The sequence below is a fragment of the Anarrhichthys ocellatus genome, unplaced genomic scaffold (assembly GCF_004355925.1).
Source record: "Anarrhichthys ocellatus isolate YVR2014 unplaced genomic scaffold, GSC_Weel_1.0 scaffold19, whole genome shotgun sequence".
NCBI lineage: Eukaryota > Metazoa > Chordata > Actinopteri > Perciformes > Anarhichadidae > Anarrhichthys > Anarrhichthys ocellatus.
This window is the reverse complement of record NW_022280049.1, coordinates 2,626,344-2,645,388: the sequence shown is the minus strand read 5'-3', so window position 1 is coordinate 2,645,388 and position 19,045 is coordinate 2,626,344. Positions and strand designations below refer to the sequence as shown.

The 19,045-nt window shown below is 42.2% G+C and overlaps 1 protein-coding gene across 3 annotated transcripts in view; it reads right to left on the bottom strand.

The window, feature by feature from the left end:
- Nucleotides 1–6: 6 nt before the first annotated feature.
- gria3b (glutamate receptor, ionotropic, AMPA 3b) overlaps nt 7–19,045 on the bottom strand; it is a 75,161-nt gene continuing 56,122 nt past the window's right edge. The window contains exons 10-16 of one of the 3 annotated variants that reach the window (XM_031858090.1): nt 18,425–18,631; nt 15,858–16,231; nt 15,365–15,563; nt 7,461–7,708; nt 6,575–6,689; nt 1,922–2,169; nt 7–291 (exon numbers count right to left, since the gene is read on the bottom strand). In XM_031858090.1, the coding sequence (XP_031713950.1) occupies nt 1,924–2,169; nt 6,575–6,689; nt 7,461–7,708; nt 15,365–15,563; nt 15,858–16,231; nt 18,425–18,631 (1,389 nt within the window). In that variant the 3' untranslated portion in view covers nt 7–291; nt 1,922–1,923. Of the gene's footprint in view, nt 292–1,921; nt 3,701–6,574; nt 6,690–7,460; nt 7,709–15,364; nt 15,564–15,857; nt 16,232–18,424; nt 18,632–19,045 lie in introns of those variants that run through there. The other 2 variants (XM_031858089.1, XM_031858091.1) reach the window with 2 other exon arrangements.

Below are 19,045 nucleotides of genomic sequence, written 5' to 3'. Positions count from 1 at the left end.
ATCTATAGATGTCAATCACTGCACCATTCTTCCGTTTTGTATGAGTTTCAAGCAAAAAAGCAATATCATTGTGAATGAGTTGCATTGATTGGACTCGGAGTTCCATAAGGCACTGAGAGGAGGGAACCGCAGCGGCTCTTCCCGTGACCAGTCCAGTCGTGTCGTCATTGCAGATTATCGTGCCGTGTCCGCCCGAGAGGATTCGTCTTGGAGCTCGATCCTTGTGTATCCTGTCCTTTCCTATAGATGTTCGGTCACAGTTGTAAGGGACAATGGAAATGTTTCCTAATCCTGTGTCGACATACAGAGCAGAAGCAAACATGGGAAGAGTTGAGGTATTGATTGATTGGCAAGAATAAAAAGAAATTATGTCTGCATATGACTTAAAAATGCATTTAAAGAAATGTGGTGATTTAAGTTGACGTACTACCTGTCATCCAACTGAAAACTCAGTTTAAAATCTAATGTTTTTCACTGAGTTCAACACTGAAAAACTCAGCTTATCAGCTGATCTGCTTCATCAGAACTGTGTTGGTGGTTTGATCAGATTCGATTGACAGCACCGGCAACATAAGCAAACAACCCACCAGCTGTTATCAAGTTTGACTTGTATGGCTTTTTGTTTTTTTTCAGTCGACCGCACTTGAGCTCACTTGAGAAGAGCACAGACAAAAAACACAAATACAGAAGTCTCTCACATAACTAATCTCAGTATGTTTTCGGGGGCCTTTAAATGACGTTGCTCTGTTGTACAGCTGCGCTTCTGTAAACAGACGTATCACACTCTGTGTTTAACTAGAAGCAACAGAACACACATGCGATCAATCCAATCAAATACAAAACCAACAATTCATTTAACGCCGTACTCATCTGGGTCTCCTTTGTGTGGTTCAGTGCCATAGAACTGCTGTAAAGAGATATTGTTTTCATTCCCACGTACCTCGAGTGAGCTTTCAGTGGAACTACCTAATACGTTTCTACAGAAGAAATACTCCTTATGAAAGCAGTTCACAGTGTGCTCTGTGCATCATACACAGGAAGAGGTTTGTTTCTAAAAAAGAAACTGCTGAACTTTTCAAAGCTGCACTATAACTAATCAAGATGTTTATATTAAAAATAGGTTACTTTATGTAACTATACGTAATGTGACAGGGGTCACTCATAGTGCCAAACTCACAGAGAAATATCACCAAACTCCTTAGTTCCCCTCAGCACTCTGCAGCATTTTAGCCTCTTTCAGCTCACTGTTTTGGTTTTCTGTCTCGCAACTTTACTGTTTGCATTCACTCTCACTGCCCTTCTAACTGTTTTCACATTCAATAGCCAGTTATTTTCGAGTTTTGATAAGTGACTGTACACCAGCCCGGCACAAAACGACAGATAACATTTTTTTTAAATGCTGTGAGCGCCACAAATTTAATTCCATTCACTTCTATTGTGTTGAGATAGAGGACATATCAAAACTTGTGCAAGTAAAACCCAAAATATCTGTACATCTAGATACCATTAGAGGTAAGTGAGAATTTTTTGGGTAATTTGGGAGAACTGACCCTTTAAAAACACAATTGCAGTCACAGAATAAAACACATATTAACATGTTCAATACACACAATGCAGAATAACTCAACAGTTCTATGAAACTCCACCGTGTATTGTGTGTTGTAACCTTCATGTAGCCTCAGGGCACTACCCATGCAGCTATATGTTACAAGGCACAAACAATATCTCGTGGTTTAGTATCTGAGTGGGCATGTGTGTTCTGTTGTGCCCAACATGACGACCACAAACAATTTCACGAGCAGCAGCCCCACAGCAACGCATACACAGGAATGTCTCACTCTCACTGGTACGGCAGGAAGCTAAATGATTCATCCGCCGCGGAGCCCGGGGAGAGAGCGGACAGTGAGCAGCGGCGACGTACCTCTAGATCTTAACGCTCTCGGTTCCGTACACGTTGTAGCCTTCTCTGTATGTGGCAAAGTTCTGGGTGTTGGTTGGGGGAGCCGGCTTAAAATTCTGGGCATTCTTGGCCAATTTCAGCCGTTTGGTTTCTTGCCGTGACTTATAACAGAACTCTATCAGAGCCACCATCATGGCCAGCCCCAGCCCTCCAACCAGAATATAGAAGACACCAGCCACATTGCTTAGGCTGAGAGCACTTGTCTTGTCCTGGGGGAAAGGGAATAACGTAGTTTAGAGTTTTGCAAGGGCAGCAGAACAATACACAGCCTGCATCCTTCAAACTGAGTCCTCACATAGCCTTGACTTAAACTGCTCTATTACATCATCATACTCTATCTTACTTGTATGGCAGATCATGAACACTAACAGCTACAAGCAACCACAAATTTGAAGATGTAATGAGGTGCTAAGGCTACAATTTTGACTGAACTGATTTCCCTATGGTTGTCACAAAGACTGCCATAGTCAAACCATTCTCCACTCAGGAGAAAGAAGCCAACTCGTAATGCTCTATCTGCTGGTGGATGTAGAGCTCTCCCTTCCCTACACTACGTGTATGTAAAGTGGCTTCTGCTTTTGACCATGTAAGGAAGCTGGTCAGTATCGCATAGGTCGACAGCTCTGAAAATCCCTATCTTTTTTTTTATTTTTAAATTTATCCTCTTGGCGACATGTACGTATAACTCTCATGGCAACATTGTCATACAGTACAGTCAAATTCATAATAGATGAATGATAGTTCCATTAAAGTTTAAAAAAAAAAACACTAAAGATCAAACCATTTTGCTGCTGCTTACCTACCAAACATATTCATAAAAAATTTGTTCATTAGAGTTTTACTATTTGCAGTTTAACCCTATGAGCATGGGAATATCATACCGCTATCTAACCTATGGTCTCAGGCTTCGACTGTATCTCAGAGGGTTAAATAGTGAGTTTATTACATTCCCTAACTTCTTGTCATGTGCAAACAGAGCCTCTAACCTCAACTCCGAGCAGCCACAAGATTTAGAGAACACCCTACGGGGCTCTCGCCGCTTAGAGAAGTTGAATTTGAGTAACTCGTCACAGAAAAAGGCTTTGCTTGTTCATCACACCACATGAGGCCAAAGAATCTAATAGACACATCTCGATGCAAACTAGTAACAACACAAATAAATCAAATTTTCATTAACAGTTTGGTAAATAGGAACAGCAGCATAATGGTCAACGTATCATGAATGTCAAGAGTGAAAATGAGCAAAAATAGCATTCATCAACAACTGTTGTGATTCAATTGAAATAGTGTATCTAAAAGGCACTTTGGCAATTTCCCCACATTATTATCCTTACAGTTTTCACAAAAAAGAGAGTTTCTACATTTGATATTACATCAAAAATGTATCATTTCTATTGCAATAAAAGAAAAAATATCAATTTGGGGAAGGAGTGCCTTGTGTTGGTGCCACATAATGAACTATGTTACAGTTTGTGGCAGAAAAAGCACAAAAAAAAAAGAAAAAAAATTGTGTGTAGCAAATAAGCAAAATGTATAATATAGATGTCAGAGAAGTCTTGTCTTGCATATGAACAGTACGTCAAAATGCAATTTGGAATCAGTACAAAAGACCTGCAGCGACTGACCTTACTTCCAGAGTCCTTGGTTCCACATTCACCCTTATCGTACCACCATTTGTTTTTCAGCTTGTCTAAGATGCCTTGTTCACTGAGTTTCAATACTGCAAGGTTTACAGGAGTTCTTCACGTGGGAAATAACATAAATAACATTATATTATGTTATTTTATGTTATTCAACTTTTAAACTACTACATACTTTACAAAGCGATAAAGCAGGGCTCCTGGCTATGTCAACATCACAGAGAGCAGGCATTCTACCTATTACCTTTATAACCCCTAGTCTAAAGCCAGGACCTACCCATATCGCTTTGAGTAATCGGCAGACGCTGTTAACAGGGCGACGAGCAGGTACTTCAAGTACAATTCTGCAAGTCTTTGGATTTCAAAAAGCACTGGGGTACATTGGTTGGGGGGGGGCGGGTAACGGACCACAGGGGCTTTCTGAACAGCATTTAACAAGTTCCAACAGGAGCTTTGTTGTAACGAACAGAAAAATGATGGACGCTACCCCTTCCATTTCCACAATCTCAGCTTAATCCTGCGATGGCTAATAGCACCAGCACGACAACAATCCATTCTGGAGGTATTACAACCAATTTCATATCCAAGCAACTATGCCCAAAAGTGAAAGCTTGGTTAATTCCTACGTGTTCTATCCCTACATATCGCTAAGAAAAGTTTATCTCTCAATTATGCCAGATTAGTGTCAGATGAGTGTGTCCCAACCAAACGGCACAGAGCTGCAGGACTAAGCTCAAAAGTATCAGTGGAATAATTCCTCATATTTGCCTGTAGCTGCATAATCGAATGTCTGACGCGGCTTTTTTTGTGCCGTTTGATATCTGTAAGATGTCAAACTACTGCATGTAACCATAATTTATCACAATGTTTTAAAGTATTAAATTACTTTAGCAAAAAAAATAAAAAATTGTATAGCTATATACTTTTGTATTCATAATGTAACAGTGAATCATTTGTGGTTTGCGTCAATCTCCCTGTGTTAAAGTAAAAAGCTAAGAAACACAGGGCATCGATATATATGAGTGGCCTGACTACTCCCTGGGAGCAATGGCCCCCAAGGGGACTCATGCAATGCATAATGCACTGAGAGAAGATTACACCACTGTACATCCCTCATAGCCAATCTGGAGAAACGGACTGTGAAGACCAGACCATTGTCTTGGCTCGGAGAGACATTGATTAACAATGCAATTACCCTGTAACATGCTCTGTGTCTGAAACTCAATCTAGGCTGCACTGTGTTGTGCCTGAGGGCAAGAAAGAGCTGTGCTAACTCTGTGTGTGTGTGTGTGTGTGTGAGGGCGCACATGCAGCTGTGCGCATGATTATGTGCATCTCCCGATGTCTGTTGGAACACGGAGCTGTGAGTGGGACGGGGCCAAGCGATGCCCTGTTTGGAGCGGAGCGCTCCAGGCAGCTTTAGTCCACCTAATCGGGCCTTTCCACTGAGTCCTGGGGAGTCACAACGAGCCAGGAAACAGACAGTACATACCTGTGCATGATAAAAGATCGATGGCAGCACAAGAGACAGATGCTTTCAAATGGCTCCTGAGCATCAGTAGCACAGGGAGGCCTCTCGAGCTCAGTGACTACAGAACATAGCAATGTTAGCAATGCAAACATTGAAAAAGGTGACATGAAAAAAATATAAATCCTTCTCAGAAATCGACCACCGGCTTTTCGTTAGACATTATTTGTATCAGTGCAGCCTCTTGTGGTGGTGCTATTTTAAAAATGACTGGCTGCAGCTTAACTGTTCATTGTGGGTTTCGCCAATCCATGACAAATTGCATTAAGGGTGTAATGACAACAATCTGCAGTCCACGGGACCTTTGCAGCTTGTCGGTAATCTCCCCAATTACCTGATCCATATCATCACATTTGTGCTGACAGCTTCGTTTGTTACCAAATTGACCTGCAGTGTAAAGAGTAAAATGCCACAGCCTTATATGTGATCTAGAGAAAATAGCACAATACTTCATTGCACACGATCTAAGTAACATTTCGTGGTCATGGTAGAGTGAGGTGTCACACTTTGCACCATTAGCGTCCACAATGGAGGGGAAAAAAAATCATTCATCATTTAACCATAGAAGAGGGAGAGATCTGATGGTCAAAAGGGTCACAGCTGTGCTGTTAATGAGTTGGGGTAGGAACGGCATGTAGTAGAATCAAACCACAGGTGGTTTATCAGATGACTCATTGAACAGAAATCATTTGTCTTTTGTTTAATTAGAATTCTCACGTTTGCCTGTAATGCTTAGTCCCCTCAAGACGCAGCTGTTCCCCTTGCTTCCCTGTCGCTCTCAGCTGAGCAGCCATTTTGAGGTTTTAAAGCTCACATAGTTCTGAGCCGGTGTCATGGATGTGAAGCAGCTGTGCGGTGAAGTACTACGAAGCCATGTATTTCAACGAACTTCACCTTCAGGAGGGAAGGCTGGAGGTTTGGGCCTTTTTCAATGTCAAATATTGAATCATAGGCAAACTTAAAGACCTCTTCTTGAATCACATACAAGTGACTACATCAACTGGTTTTACTCAGACTGTCAAAGCTACCTAGGCAAAGCCCTAATATCTGCAACTAGGGGATCTACCCTACACATGTGTAAGGGTGAATAAATAAAGCTCAACCTTTCACAACTGCAGGGCAGCCACATTCACCTAATAGTCTCCCTTTTTTTTTGAGAATTTCTGATTAATCTCCAAATAAACTCCTGTTTTAATTCTCTTTCTATGAACATTACTGTCTCAATAACCGCAAATATAATTTTTTCTGTCAGCTACGCAAAGGCTCCTTAGTTGATCTGAGCTGTTAAAGCGTCTGGTCAGACTAGCAGTGAATTTGGTAATCAGCTGTGGGGCAGCAGCAGGTTGGTTTGGGCGGACAGTTGGTGTGGTTTTGGTTGGGTTGTCGTAACAGCCTTGCCGATTACTCTGCACTATGGTACCCGATTGTGGTGACATCGAGGCTGACCTTGGAGTCACCTCCCCCGCCGCCGCACTCTCCCTTGTCGTACCACCATTTGTTTTTCAATTTGTCCAAGAGGCCTTGCTCATTCAGTTTTAAAACTGCCAGGTTAACAGCATTTCTTGAAACGATAAAACATAACTTGTAAGAAAATGCACAGGTCCGTGAGAAATCTAATGCAAAGTAATAATTGTACTAAGCATCATAATAGGTAATGGTAGAGAGACTACCACTGTCAAAGCAGGGGCTTATGCACATAATCTGTTAATCAGAATGGTCTAGGAAAGGACAAATTGTTTAAGAAATTAAGGAATATGGAGAGATAAGAAAAGGCTCATATCAGGTAAAGACAGTGTTAAATCTTGGAAAAGGTGGCATGAAGGGTTACGTAGTTTAGAACTGAAGTGTGCGGGATGGGGACACTTGTCATTGAGAAGAAAAGTAACAACAACAAACATCATGCAATTAACATTCGTCACAAGTGACAGCGCAGCTTTTAAAGGCTAAATTGAAAAACCATTGAACTGTTAAATTAAAAGTGACAACACAACAGTCAGGTAGGACAGCACACGGAACAGAGGGAGAGATTGAAGGAGAGAGAAAATCAACAGTAAGAGAGACATAAATATGAAATGATTTTTAGCTTTAGTCTTATCATCTGGATTTGATTCTTCAACTATTAGCAGCTCTTATCACATGTATAACACATCAAAAGTAAACATTGATTATCATTAAACCTTTGTATCCAAGTGCATTGAAAGGCATACTACCGTTACCTCTGTGTCCATAAACAAAACAAGAAGAGGAAGAGAAGAGAATGACAACAGGGGGACATCAGGGTAGGTGGAATACTATAACAACATGGATGATATTGTTATATTATTCCACCCACCTTAATGCTGAGCCTTTGGGCGTCGCCACACCGTATCCTTTCGAGTCGAGGTTCCCGCCCACTTTCATGGTGTCGCAGGGCTTCCGCTGCTCGATGTACTCGTTCATGGTGGACTCAAGGAGAAAGGCGAACTTGCCCTTTGACTTTCGTACCCGGGCTACGCCATCAGGTGTGGTCTTAACAAACACTGAGGGCTCAGCGGATTTCATGTATGACCACATCTTCTCATACACTGCTATTTTGGATCGCTGTGCAGAGAAGGAAAAAGGAGAAGTAGTTTAGAAAAACTCAAACAAAAATCATAGGCATTTAATGAATTTTGTAGGATTTTTGTGCTTAATGATCACTTCATTTAAACTGGCATGATGAAGTATTTATAGACATCTTGGAAAAACAGCAGTGTGATATCTTTAAATACTTCCAGAAAATATAGCGGGTGGACTTTACCAGATCACGAAGTACAGAAATTTACAAAATCCATTTCTCCTCATCAGCATAGATGTAGCTACTCTTCAAATATATTGTTGCAGCTTGAGGCCCAGATTCACCGAGTGTGAATGAGGACCACACATCACCTGTGCAGTACATGATGTCATGCAAATTGGGTTATAGTAGAAATACTGGCATTTGTGGACTTGGTTATGCAAAAGTATCTTCAATTATTACACTTTTGTGTCAAGTGAAGTGTGGATAATGATGATTTATATGGAAACTTGCAAAAGTTTTGGACCAATCTCTTGGTGAATTTGAGTCTTGGTTGATAGTCTTAATTTAACTTGTAGAACTTATTACAGTCATTCATTTCAACAACTCTGTCCTTAATGTAACATCTCAACTGCGACTCAGAGGCAACGCGCATAAGATTTAAGAGAAGTGAACAAGGAAGCGGGCTGCGCAGACACAAGGCAACCAATCACAAAGTGACACAGATGAGCCTTTTCCCAGCGCCTGGGGTCAGGCTTAGCGAGCCTGTAAAATCTGTGGGAGTTGAACGCTATCTATAATAAGCATCAATTAAATTATTCAATGCTGCTGGATTTATTTTGGCATAGGCATTTCACACTTTGAACAGATCCTGGTCCAAGCAGCGATGAGCCAGTTCCCGAGTGGCACTGTGTGCACTGCAGACTGGATCCCACATAAAAAATAGACTTTCTTTTAGTAAAGGCCAGAGAGAGAGAGAGATTAAGGGGGTTGGACGGTTTTCAACAACCGGCTGAATCAAAAGATCTACTGTCAACCAAAGTGTTTGTGGAATATGGACAAGCTGTTGACATACCAGCATCTGCCGGAAATATTTCCCTCGTGTGTTTTTATTTGTTTTTCACCTCACAAGGCCATCAAAGTCATCAGTTAAGCGATACCAAAATGTGAAATGACGAGTCAATGAATTAATTTGTTGACTGACTGAAAAATAAGCAGCAACAGTCCACAGCCACACAAGCAGCTCTATGAGGCACGGCGGTGCTCAGAGCTAAATGCTAGCATCAGTGCGCTAACATGCTCACGAAGGCAATGCTTAACACGCTGATGCGTAGCAAGTGTATTGTATCATTTTCATCGTCTTAGAATGGCATTAGCTTTGGAGATGTTTCTTCATAAACCAAAGTACTTGACAAAATCTAAAAATTTACACTTTTTAGTAAAGCCACTGGCATATTAAGCTAGTTGGCGTGGCTAAACGTGCCATACATTTTCTGCTTCCAGCTTCATTTTTGTTGAAATGTCAACTTGACTTCTGGAAGATTCCAATGGTAATTCTTCAATATATTGGACACTTTATAGACTAAATGTGCATAATTGCAAAAGTTATTCAAATAATGTCAATAATGTCAATAATTGTTAGCTGTAACAATTAACAGGTCATTCAGTCAACTAGTTAATGCTAGAAAAAACAGTAAATATCATGTATTGTGAAGCTCTATTGTTGAAAGTTGAAGAGTTAGATAACTGCACATGGATATTGATACTCCTGATCTGTAGACTCATTACTGTCCTCAATTGGTAAAACATGAGCATATCCATCTCTAATGCATTTCTATTGATAAACAAAAGCATTAACCTTGGAAAGGACACTAGTTTAAAGGGCATTTTCCCAGGCTCATCTGCTCTGCAGTGGAAAAGCCGCAGACGCCTCCTCAAATGAAGAGAAAAGAATGGATGTGGGCATTGATTACTGACGACAGAGTGTGCTGCCTCAGTGCCTTATGAAGTCAATTCATCAATATCAGAGCGGGGACGAAGTGCGACCAAAACCTAAATAGGCCGATTCCACTGCAACTAAAGTCACCGCTGAGATGCTTAAAGCAGATTCTGATAGCGAGGGAGAGACAAAACAAGATGCCGTGAGAAAGCCCAGGAGGGAAAGAGGGAGATTTGATTATTGACTGCCGGGGCACAAATATGCATACTCACAGAAACACACACACACACACACACACACACACACACACACACACGCATACACAACACACACATGAATAAAATGCATTGAAAATCTACTCTCATCTCTTTTTAAATGTAATCATTCACACTCCGGTCGACGGTGGTCATTTGAAATTCAATTAGGGAATAATGACTGCAAAAGTCCATCATCAATGAACAGACAATTTGTTGAGCAATTATAGTCGGCCATAAATACAGCTTTATACATGTGGCTCTCCTTCACCCCATATAATTGCCCTGTTAGAGCATACTGCTGTATCCTAAAGGAGCTTCCACACAATTAAGAGGGAGAGGTTACATTTTAAATTTTATTTGTAGAAAGCAAAAAGGAACACGAGTCTATGTTGGGTGACTTACGAATAGCATTATCCATCCCTCCTTTAAAGGCACTAAGTTTGAAATTGACAGCATATTTATTGCCTCTAAACGGCTCTCAACATGGCGGCCGCTCAGAGCTAACAGCGCAAACATCGGCAACGCACAGTGCTGACAGAGGTAAAAGTGGAACCAGAGGCTGGGTGCTACGGTTCCGCGACAAATTGGTTGGTCAGCTGTTGCCGCCATATGAGAGCAGTGCAGAGTGTAGCAGTTGTAGACATTACTCCAATGTATCTTTACATAGCACATAGAGGCTTGCTGCTATATTAACAATAAAATGTCTTCAAATTATACCAAAGCAATCATAATGTTGCTCTGTTCATAATGAAGTACCTAAATAGTGGATCTCAGCCAGCCCTCCTACCTAGACGACACAGTTACATCATTTGTGTAGGTGCAAATCTGTCTGACGCAGTGAGTTTCCTGCTGTCTCAAAATAGTCAAAGACAAAGTCACGGCTTTTATTCCAGCCTGGTGACCTATGTGAAATAAAGAGAACAGGACTTGCCTTCAGGAAGACAAGGTTAGAGGGAAGCCAGAGGAAAACTGGCACTCTAATGCATGTGCATACAAATTAAGGTTTCCTTAGAGCAGGGGTTGGCAATGAGGTACAAGCATCGGCCAGCTATTACTAGCTTTTATCACTGGTGGGCCAAAATAGTTTCACAGGGCGAAGGATACCTGAAATATTTTTGTCATATATTTTTTGTTAAACCTACAATAACTGATTTGTTGGCCACTTGGGGGCAGCAGAAACAAGCTGTAAAAACAAAACGTATCAACTATTACCCTTATATTTTGAACTTGTCATCTACACATCCAGCAGATGTGGAGTAACATTTGGATTAGTTAGGTTCTTTGCCACCTGATGAATTTAAGTCCAATAGTCACCCTTTTAGATCTGTTTAAGTCACCACCAACTCCTGAGGGAAATATCTAACTCTTTAGGTGCTAAATGCTCCGCAATGTTCACCAGCCAGCAGGTGATTTTGTCTGTGAAATGAATACTGTGTTTGAATTTAAAAGTACTTTATTTCAGAAGAAGTGGATTGCATTATTCATACTTTATTCATATTACTTATAATTTGTATTTGTTGAGATTTACCTGAGCCTTGTACTTAAATTGCAAATGTACAGTTAAATGTTTTTAAGCAAAACCTTTATGTTCAACCCAATTATTTTTGTTGCAGTCAGTGCCAGATTTGACCCACAGGCCATTATTTGCCTACCACGGCCTTAGAAGATACAAGTATTACTCTCTTTCTCTAAAACAGGCTACCCTGTAGGTATCTCTTCACAGTGTAGAGAAGAAAATGCTCATTGGCCAGAAACATTAACATTTTTAAAGCCTTCCATTACACACTGAAAGCCAAAAGGAAGATAGAAAGACAAGCGAGATTTTCTTTCCTGTATTTTTTGAAAGATCATTAGTAAATCTAGATTAGAGATTTTGTCGTTCCAGAAATCCCCGAAAATGTGATTAAAGTGTCTGAGACGAGTGATTAAAGTCCAAAGTCAAAGCAATTGCCCTTTCCATTCTAAACAACCACTTAATCTGTATTGATTCTCAGTTATGCAGCAATTCCAGACCTCTGTCCACTACCCTTCGAACTGCAGCCTGCTTTTTATTCATTCATTTTTTATTCTTTTGGCGTTGCAGGCTGCTTTCATTGTGGCTGCTCTCACATACAGTCCACTGCTTGTGTGGCATCTAAAGGCCACCCACAACTACATTTCCTTCTACTTTACTTCTTTTACATTTTGGTTTGTGGACATCACCGCTTTCCCCCCAATATCCTGCATGTCAGGACTACCTGTATCTCAAGTATACAGAAATGAAAGTTGAGGCTCTGGGGATGTACTTTGTCATTGAAGTGAAGCTACGCCCTGAATACCAATTGCTTGTCTTTGATGCTTGTTGCTGGACTACTATAGCTCTTCTCGCTCCTGCTGTTGCTGCTCATCTAAGGTTCGAATGGGCCCGCTGAGGACGGCGCATTTCCTCAGAGTTTATGCCTATCTCGCACTAGTCTATCATCACTTTTGTCAGCTTTCTCTTTTATGCAAACAGGCTCTAATCTTTATCGCAGCCTCCCCTTCACTCTGCACTGTATTGAAACACAAAGTGACAAGAGCTCTGGGAATTGTGCTGCATGTGATTGCGGGGCAACCTTAGGATGTCTTGAGTAATTCTCCTTGGCGGCTTCTCTTCGTGCAACCCTGGACTAATGCAGGTCTGCTCTGCATAAAGAAAACTGGACCATGCAGAAGCTATAGCGTCGATGCCACAGTAGCTGAGACGTGAAATTGATTTTCATGCTTAGTAAAATGCATTGGTGACTGCACTCAAGCTGTTGTTCCCATCTCCACTACACCTGCACATCAGTAGGATGCATGGTGTTTGCTGTTGAGGCTTTGGGTGATGTATAATCTTTTGAGGGGAACAGAAAACAATGCTGCCGTCTCATTTCTCAGTGCAATTATCATTCTTTCATTGTTACGCTGTTAAATGAGGTGCATGATGGGACAGCAGCGTGGTTGCCTTTGATGGTCTCACCCTGGTCTTTACACTTAATTAAACAGCCACATCAGCCCATTTTATCATCCCAGCAACCATTACGATCCAGCTTCTCCTTCAAACAATTCAAAATGTAACCGAGTCAAACCTTTTGATGGGATAAAACCCTCATCAAGGGGATAGACATGGCCTCGTTGGTACAGCTCATCATTTTCTCATCATCATCCAAAACACAAATATTCATCTGACTGCATGAAAAGAACCATGACAGGAATTCAAATTATGATACGAATCAAAGTGGTGCAGCGGCGCACGACAGCTGCTGCGTTGAGGAAGAGCAGCACAAAGCTTGAAGCTATCCGGCATTGTCTCAAGGTAAAGCAACAGACAGGCTGGAGACAGAGGAGAAGAGGGTGCCCAAACAAGCAGGGCAGTCTGGGGAAGAGGAGCCAAGTGTGGGTAGAGCTGCTCTGCCAAGCGCCTAGAGCCAGTCAGGCTTCCACTGGGCACGTCAATGGATTCCCAGACCATCTGTCCTAGTTGGTTGTGAGCAGCCGAATCAGGGGCTTTCTCTGGGCTCTACTCTAACACCTCTCTCTTTGAACATTCCTCTGCAGCTCCCCCTCGTTCCCACCACCAAATAAAGACACACAATGAGCCGTATGTCCAAGCTGTCAATGTTTCGGGAGCTAGAAGAAGAGAGGATCTCAAAACCACAGACGACAATGAGATAGTTTGACTGATTTAGAAACATAAAACATCATAATAAGAGTCAGGAGGTTTTATAGCTCTACAGGCCATAGTCAAGTTACTGCATCTTATTTTTTTGCTTTACGCTTACAAAGAGAGCAGAAAAACACATGTTCAAACATGACTGTGTTTGTTCTACCTGTCAGGCAGTTTTATAACATAAACCAAGTGAAATCATCAAAAATTGAAGCCCGGGGGGGGGGGGTTCAGAGATGATGACATATGTCGTGTTTGAAATATTGGACTTGATTTAAAATTTCCAGCTGGCTGATACCGTATGGGTCTAATTAAGGCTGAATGTATTTCCTGAGAAACAGATCTGAAATAGAACTTTAACTCCTATTAATCAGTGTGTTTTTCTCCTTGTCAGCCCGCTACAGCTTTAATTAAAAGTCCCTTGGAGTAGCAGTTCACACATGTCATTTCCTATTTGAAAACTTGTGGATGTAACTAGGACACTCATTATACAGAATACAAGAAAACCGCGACTCCTCGACCACCTCTCGGATTGTTCTACCGGGTGGCTCCACTGTCAGGCTGGAAACCTAATCTGTAATTGCCATCCATCATGTCTATGACACGAAGACATACACTGTATATACACCTGTGCAGCACCTCTGATGTAGGGAGAATTGATGACAGGCTTTGTGAGGTGTTGTATGGAGAACAGAGTGCTGCTGTCATGCATGTCATGTGCCATGTGTTCCAGAACATACAGCATTATCTTCACACTCTACAGCCTCTTACAACCAGCTCCTAAGAAACAAACCTCATTTAAAAACCAAACACCGCAGACGCCATCTTGTCCTTCTTTGTCCGAAAAAAAAACAACAACACCGACATGAATTTGATTTTGCGCTTCGTTGTTCTGAGCAATTCAACCCAGGGGTAATACAAATGAATAGCTCTCTCTGCCAACAGTCTGCAGCTGTGAAACATATGAATCGTTTCTCTCCTGCTGATGACTAATGAGGGAGCCTAGGATAAAAGACTGTCATATTGCCTTTTCGTCATCATAGGCAGAGTGCTGTTCCATTAATTCTACTTTGACTTAGTACAAAGGACTGGTCCGCTATTTGCGGCCACGCCACAAGTTCAGACATCTACGGATTTCACAGCAGAAGGTTGATCGCCTTAAAGATATGCAGCGCCGTTTAACTCACGCACAGTGAGCATGTGGTTGCCTTTCAGAGCCTAATATACTTTTGCTTCAGATTTTTACTTAATTTATGACTTAATTGCCAGGCCAGTCCCTCATGCCGATGGACGTATTGCTTATTCCATCTGAACTGTCTTTAAGACTGCTCCGTCTGACCTGCAGGGCTCTTCTTCATCAGGTCCAATTTGCCAGCCATGGCCAGCTAGCTAATTATATTTCATGAGCTGACCCTTCTGAGTTTGAGCCTGATGTGGATGCTTTGATTAGCCTCCTGTTTTTATCACCTCTGAGTCTTCAACGTTGTTATCACACTTTCTGCTGACAGCCCCAGTGCCTCAAGGTTGCACACTGCAGATCTGCCGCATAAATTTCACGTTCATGTCATAAGAGTTCAAGAACTGCTTCTCCGTCAACATGCCTCATTTGGAGCAATCTTGTGCGGGTCAAAGTGCTGCACTAAAGGTACAAAATGGAAATGCTGCAAGGAGGAATCTATAAAGGACATTACACAAAGTCATGTTTATGATGCGCCATGCCTGAGTGCAAACTGTTTATGTCTTCGCATATTTTGGACATTTGACCCGAAAGCAAACGAGCCACTGTCCGATTGATAAGGTGCCGTGTGTGCGAAACAGTTTTCTCGTACTTACTCACCCTAAAAAACTCCTTTGTGGAGCCTGAGTCCAGAGTGCCATATGCTATCTCTGTCTGCTTGGCTAAGTCTTCGGCACTTTCTATAGGAGAGACCATCCTCTCCACTGTCAAGAAGGCAGCCAGGTTGGCTGTGTAGGAGGAGATGATGATGAGGGTGAAGAACCACCACACACCACCGACAATACGGCCCGACAGAGACCTGCGAGAGGGGAAACAGAATGTAATTACACGGGGACATGTGGTGCCCATCAACTGTGCTAAGATGCTAACAATTGTGTTTAATGTACCTAATTGCACCGGTAATCAGAAATTCCTTGTAAATCAACCCGGTGCTGCGTCAGTTCTCCAAAACAGCACATTTCCAAGGAGAATAGCATGCGCTGTTTAAAATGTGCTCTACTCAAAGTCTTTCATTGGCTGTGAAATAATCAATTTTTTTGTTTCTACTGCCGTCTGTTGTGCACTCTTTGTGTTTACTGTGGAGTTGACCCACCTGGGGGAGATGTCACAGCCCTGCTGCATGAAGGCGCCCAGTGAGAACCAGAGGGAATTGAAGATGCCAAAGTCATTGGGTGGATCGGGGGGCGTCTGGGGGTCTTTGGTCTCGTCCTGTTCCTCGAGGTTCCACTCATAAGGACTGAATCGACTGACCAGGAACAGGACCACGCTCACCCCAATATAGGCAAACACTATACACATCCAGATCTCATAGGCCAGCGGGTCCAGGAAGGAGAAAACGCCAGGCTTGGACTTTTGGGGCTTCTTTATCATAATGGAGATGCCCAAGCTCATAAAGGGCTTGGAAAAGTCTATCATCTCCTCTCGAACCAGAGTAATGGTGAGAGGGGCAACAGCTATATCTGCTCTCTGGAAACAGGGACATGCACAGCAAGCATTAGTCAAGACCTGCATGAAGAAAAGTGATATTTTAAATGTATGTGTTATGAATGCCTGGAGCTGGAGGAGAAGAATAAAACAATGTTGTTAGCACATTTTACACACAATTATAAGAAATAAGCCACCGGCTGTGAAAATTGATGGCAGGCTGGAAAAAAAACAGAGTAGCATTTGCACAGGGTTATGACCTGGGATGTTAGCTAATACATTTGACACTCAAACTGTAATGTGTATGAGATATTTGCCTGAATATTTGCCACATTGGGAAATTAGAAGACGAAAAAGTTCACGAGGGCCCTGCTAGACTTTCAGAGAAACAGCTTGGAAAGAATCTGCCGAGGCAGATGGGTGTTTGAGTCATGTTTGACCAAATGTCTCCTTAATCAGGACCCCAGGAGACACTGAGGGTGAAACTTTGGGCAATAAAACAAGCAATTTTAAACTACGTCTTACTTTTCGACTTGCTGTTTCGCTAATGGTATTGCTTAAATTACAACTGCATATTAAACCAGTCGTGATGTCTTCAGAACAAGCGTAATGGGTGCCATCTAAACAGCAGAGTATTCAGTAAAGAGGTTGCTGTCTACACAAAAAGAAAGGAAAAAAAATCAGCAAGCCCTGGCTGTGTAAACTTCATCACATGCCATTCAGTAGGCTGGATTTCCCAAACACGGCTTATTCTGGCATCAGCTTTATTTATGTTTTATTTTTCCAAGCTGTTCCTCTTTATCTCCCGCCTTTGCTCTGCTGCTTCAATCACATTACGTTATCAAAACACGTCCACGGAGGTGGGGCTGCCTTTCTAGAAATCACTATGGGCTTCTCTTTAAAAGCGGGATAAACAAAGGAAAATAATTAATCACATTAGACAGTGTTACTGCAGCTAGCGTGCATGTGATTTATTAAATAACTGCTCCTCTTCAAAGCGGGACAATTCTTTGCATTGTTCTGTATTGTCTTTCTGTGTCGAAATTGAGAAAACATTGGATTGAAGCAGCGCGAGGCGGAACGTGTTTCTTACAAGGTCAAACTAGGAGCACCACAAATAGACCCAATAAACATGGCTGTTTTCTTTACCCTGTCAACACAGCATTGTGAAGGGGCTATAACCACTTAATCCTCGTGCAGGCGTAAGCAGCACTCAATCAATGTTGAGCGAAACAAAGCAATAAAGAGCCGCCTCGGGCCTAACCTTTAAAAGACAACTAAAATCAAATTAATTTACTGGTCAAAAGGTCAAAATGTACAAAACTATTAGTCCCGGCCCACCTGCTTTAAAATTACAGGCCTGGAAAGACTTGACAGCGACGTGAGTGGGATATTTTTTTTCACCCTCCATCTGCAGGGACTGGACTTTTCCCATTTGAAAGATAATTTGGTGGCGATAGCACATCAAACCAAGCAATCTCGCAGGCTGATAGTTGGGAAATTGAACAGATGAGGAAGCCTCGCCCTCATGCATTTTGCATTTGGCCCCTGTTCAACTACCGTGGCCTCGGAGAAAGGCGAGAAAAAGGAGGGGCGTCATTTTGGACCGCCTGAGGTGTTGCGAGAGCCCGAGCGCTCTGTCAGATGTAAAACACGGCGTGACCCTTCCTTAATGTGAGAGGCTCAACCTTTATGAAGCGCAGCACATATGGATCTTGTTGTTTCAAACCGCAAACCACCATTTAGCTGTTGATTCTGAAGCACATTTTCTCAGCTGCGAATTTACAACGTGGCGTATTCATCATACACATCAAACATTGAACATAATTACACAATCACTTCAAAGGCATACAATCTTTCATTCATCAAAGTGATTACAGTGTGTTTGCCATATGGACTCATTGTTTTCATGTACCTACCTCTGTTTGCAACTGTAAGGGAGAGAGAGCTTTCTAGGCTAAGCAAAAAGGATTAATGGCAGTGAACAGCCCTGAGAAATGATTTCATTTTCTCCGTCTCAAGATGATCACCAACTCCCCCAATGCTTGAGGCTGCATGTGACAAATTCACTCACAGCAGAGCGTCCTGAGACAGCCTTAGACTTTAAACTGGGCAAGAGCTGATGAGTTCACAACGGGTTGGTGATAACCTTAAGACAGAAAAATGAGATCTCCTCTCATGTTGAAGTTCCTTGCAAACTGTCATGTAATCGAAATTAAGGCTCCCAGTACTCACCCCATAGACCAGTTCGCCCACCATCCCGTTCCACGTCTGGGTCTCGGGGTCTCGGGCTCCGTACTTCCCATCCATTACTATAGACAGTTTGTACTTAATTCCAACATGTTTGGCAATCTCAGATGCTAAATCGACGCAGTAGCCTTCATATCTGTCATTCCCATCCAGATGCATATAATTTTTCTTGTACATCACATAAGGAGCTTCCTGTTGATTCAAACACACGCTGGTTTATTCACTCCCATGCCCTGGTACACATTCAGTTCAACAGAAATATGCATACATGCACTCATATGTGCCCGTGCGCACACACACACACACATACACACACGCACGCACACACACTCACACACAGAGATTCAAAATATCATAAGCTGCTATAACCACATCCATGCAGTCATGCATATACAGATGATGCCCCGCGAATGCATAACTATACAGCAGCATGATCATGTGGTCACACTGCTTCCATCAAGCCGTGGCAGCCAGCAGACACCAAGCCCAATGCACCCAACCCATTTTGAGCCCAAGGGTGCAACTCTGTGGCATATTAAAGGAGGGTTAAGGGAAGGACATTTTTTTTTTGTTTTTTTTCTTTCATTTATTGTAGGAGAAGACAAA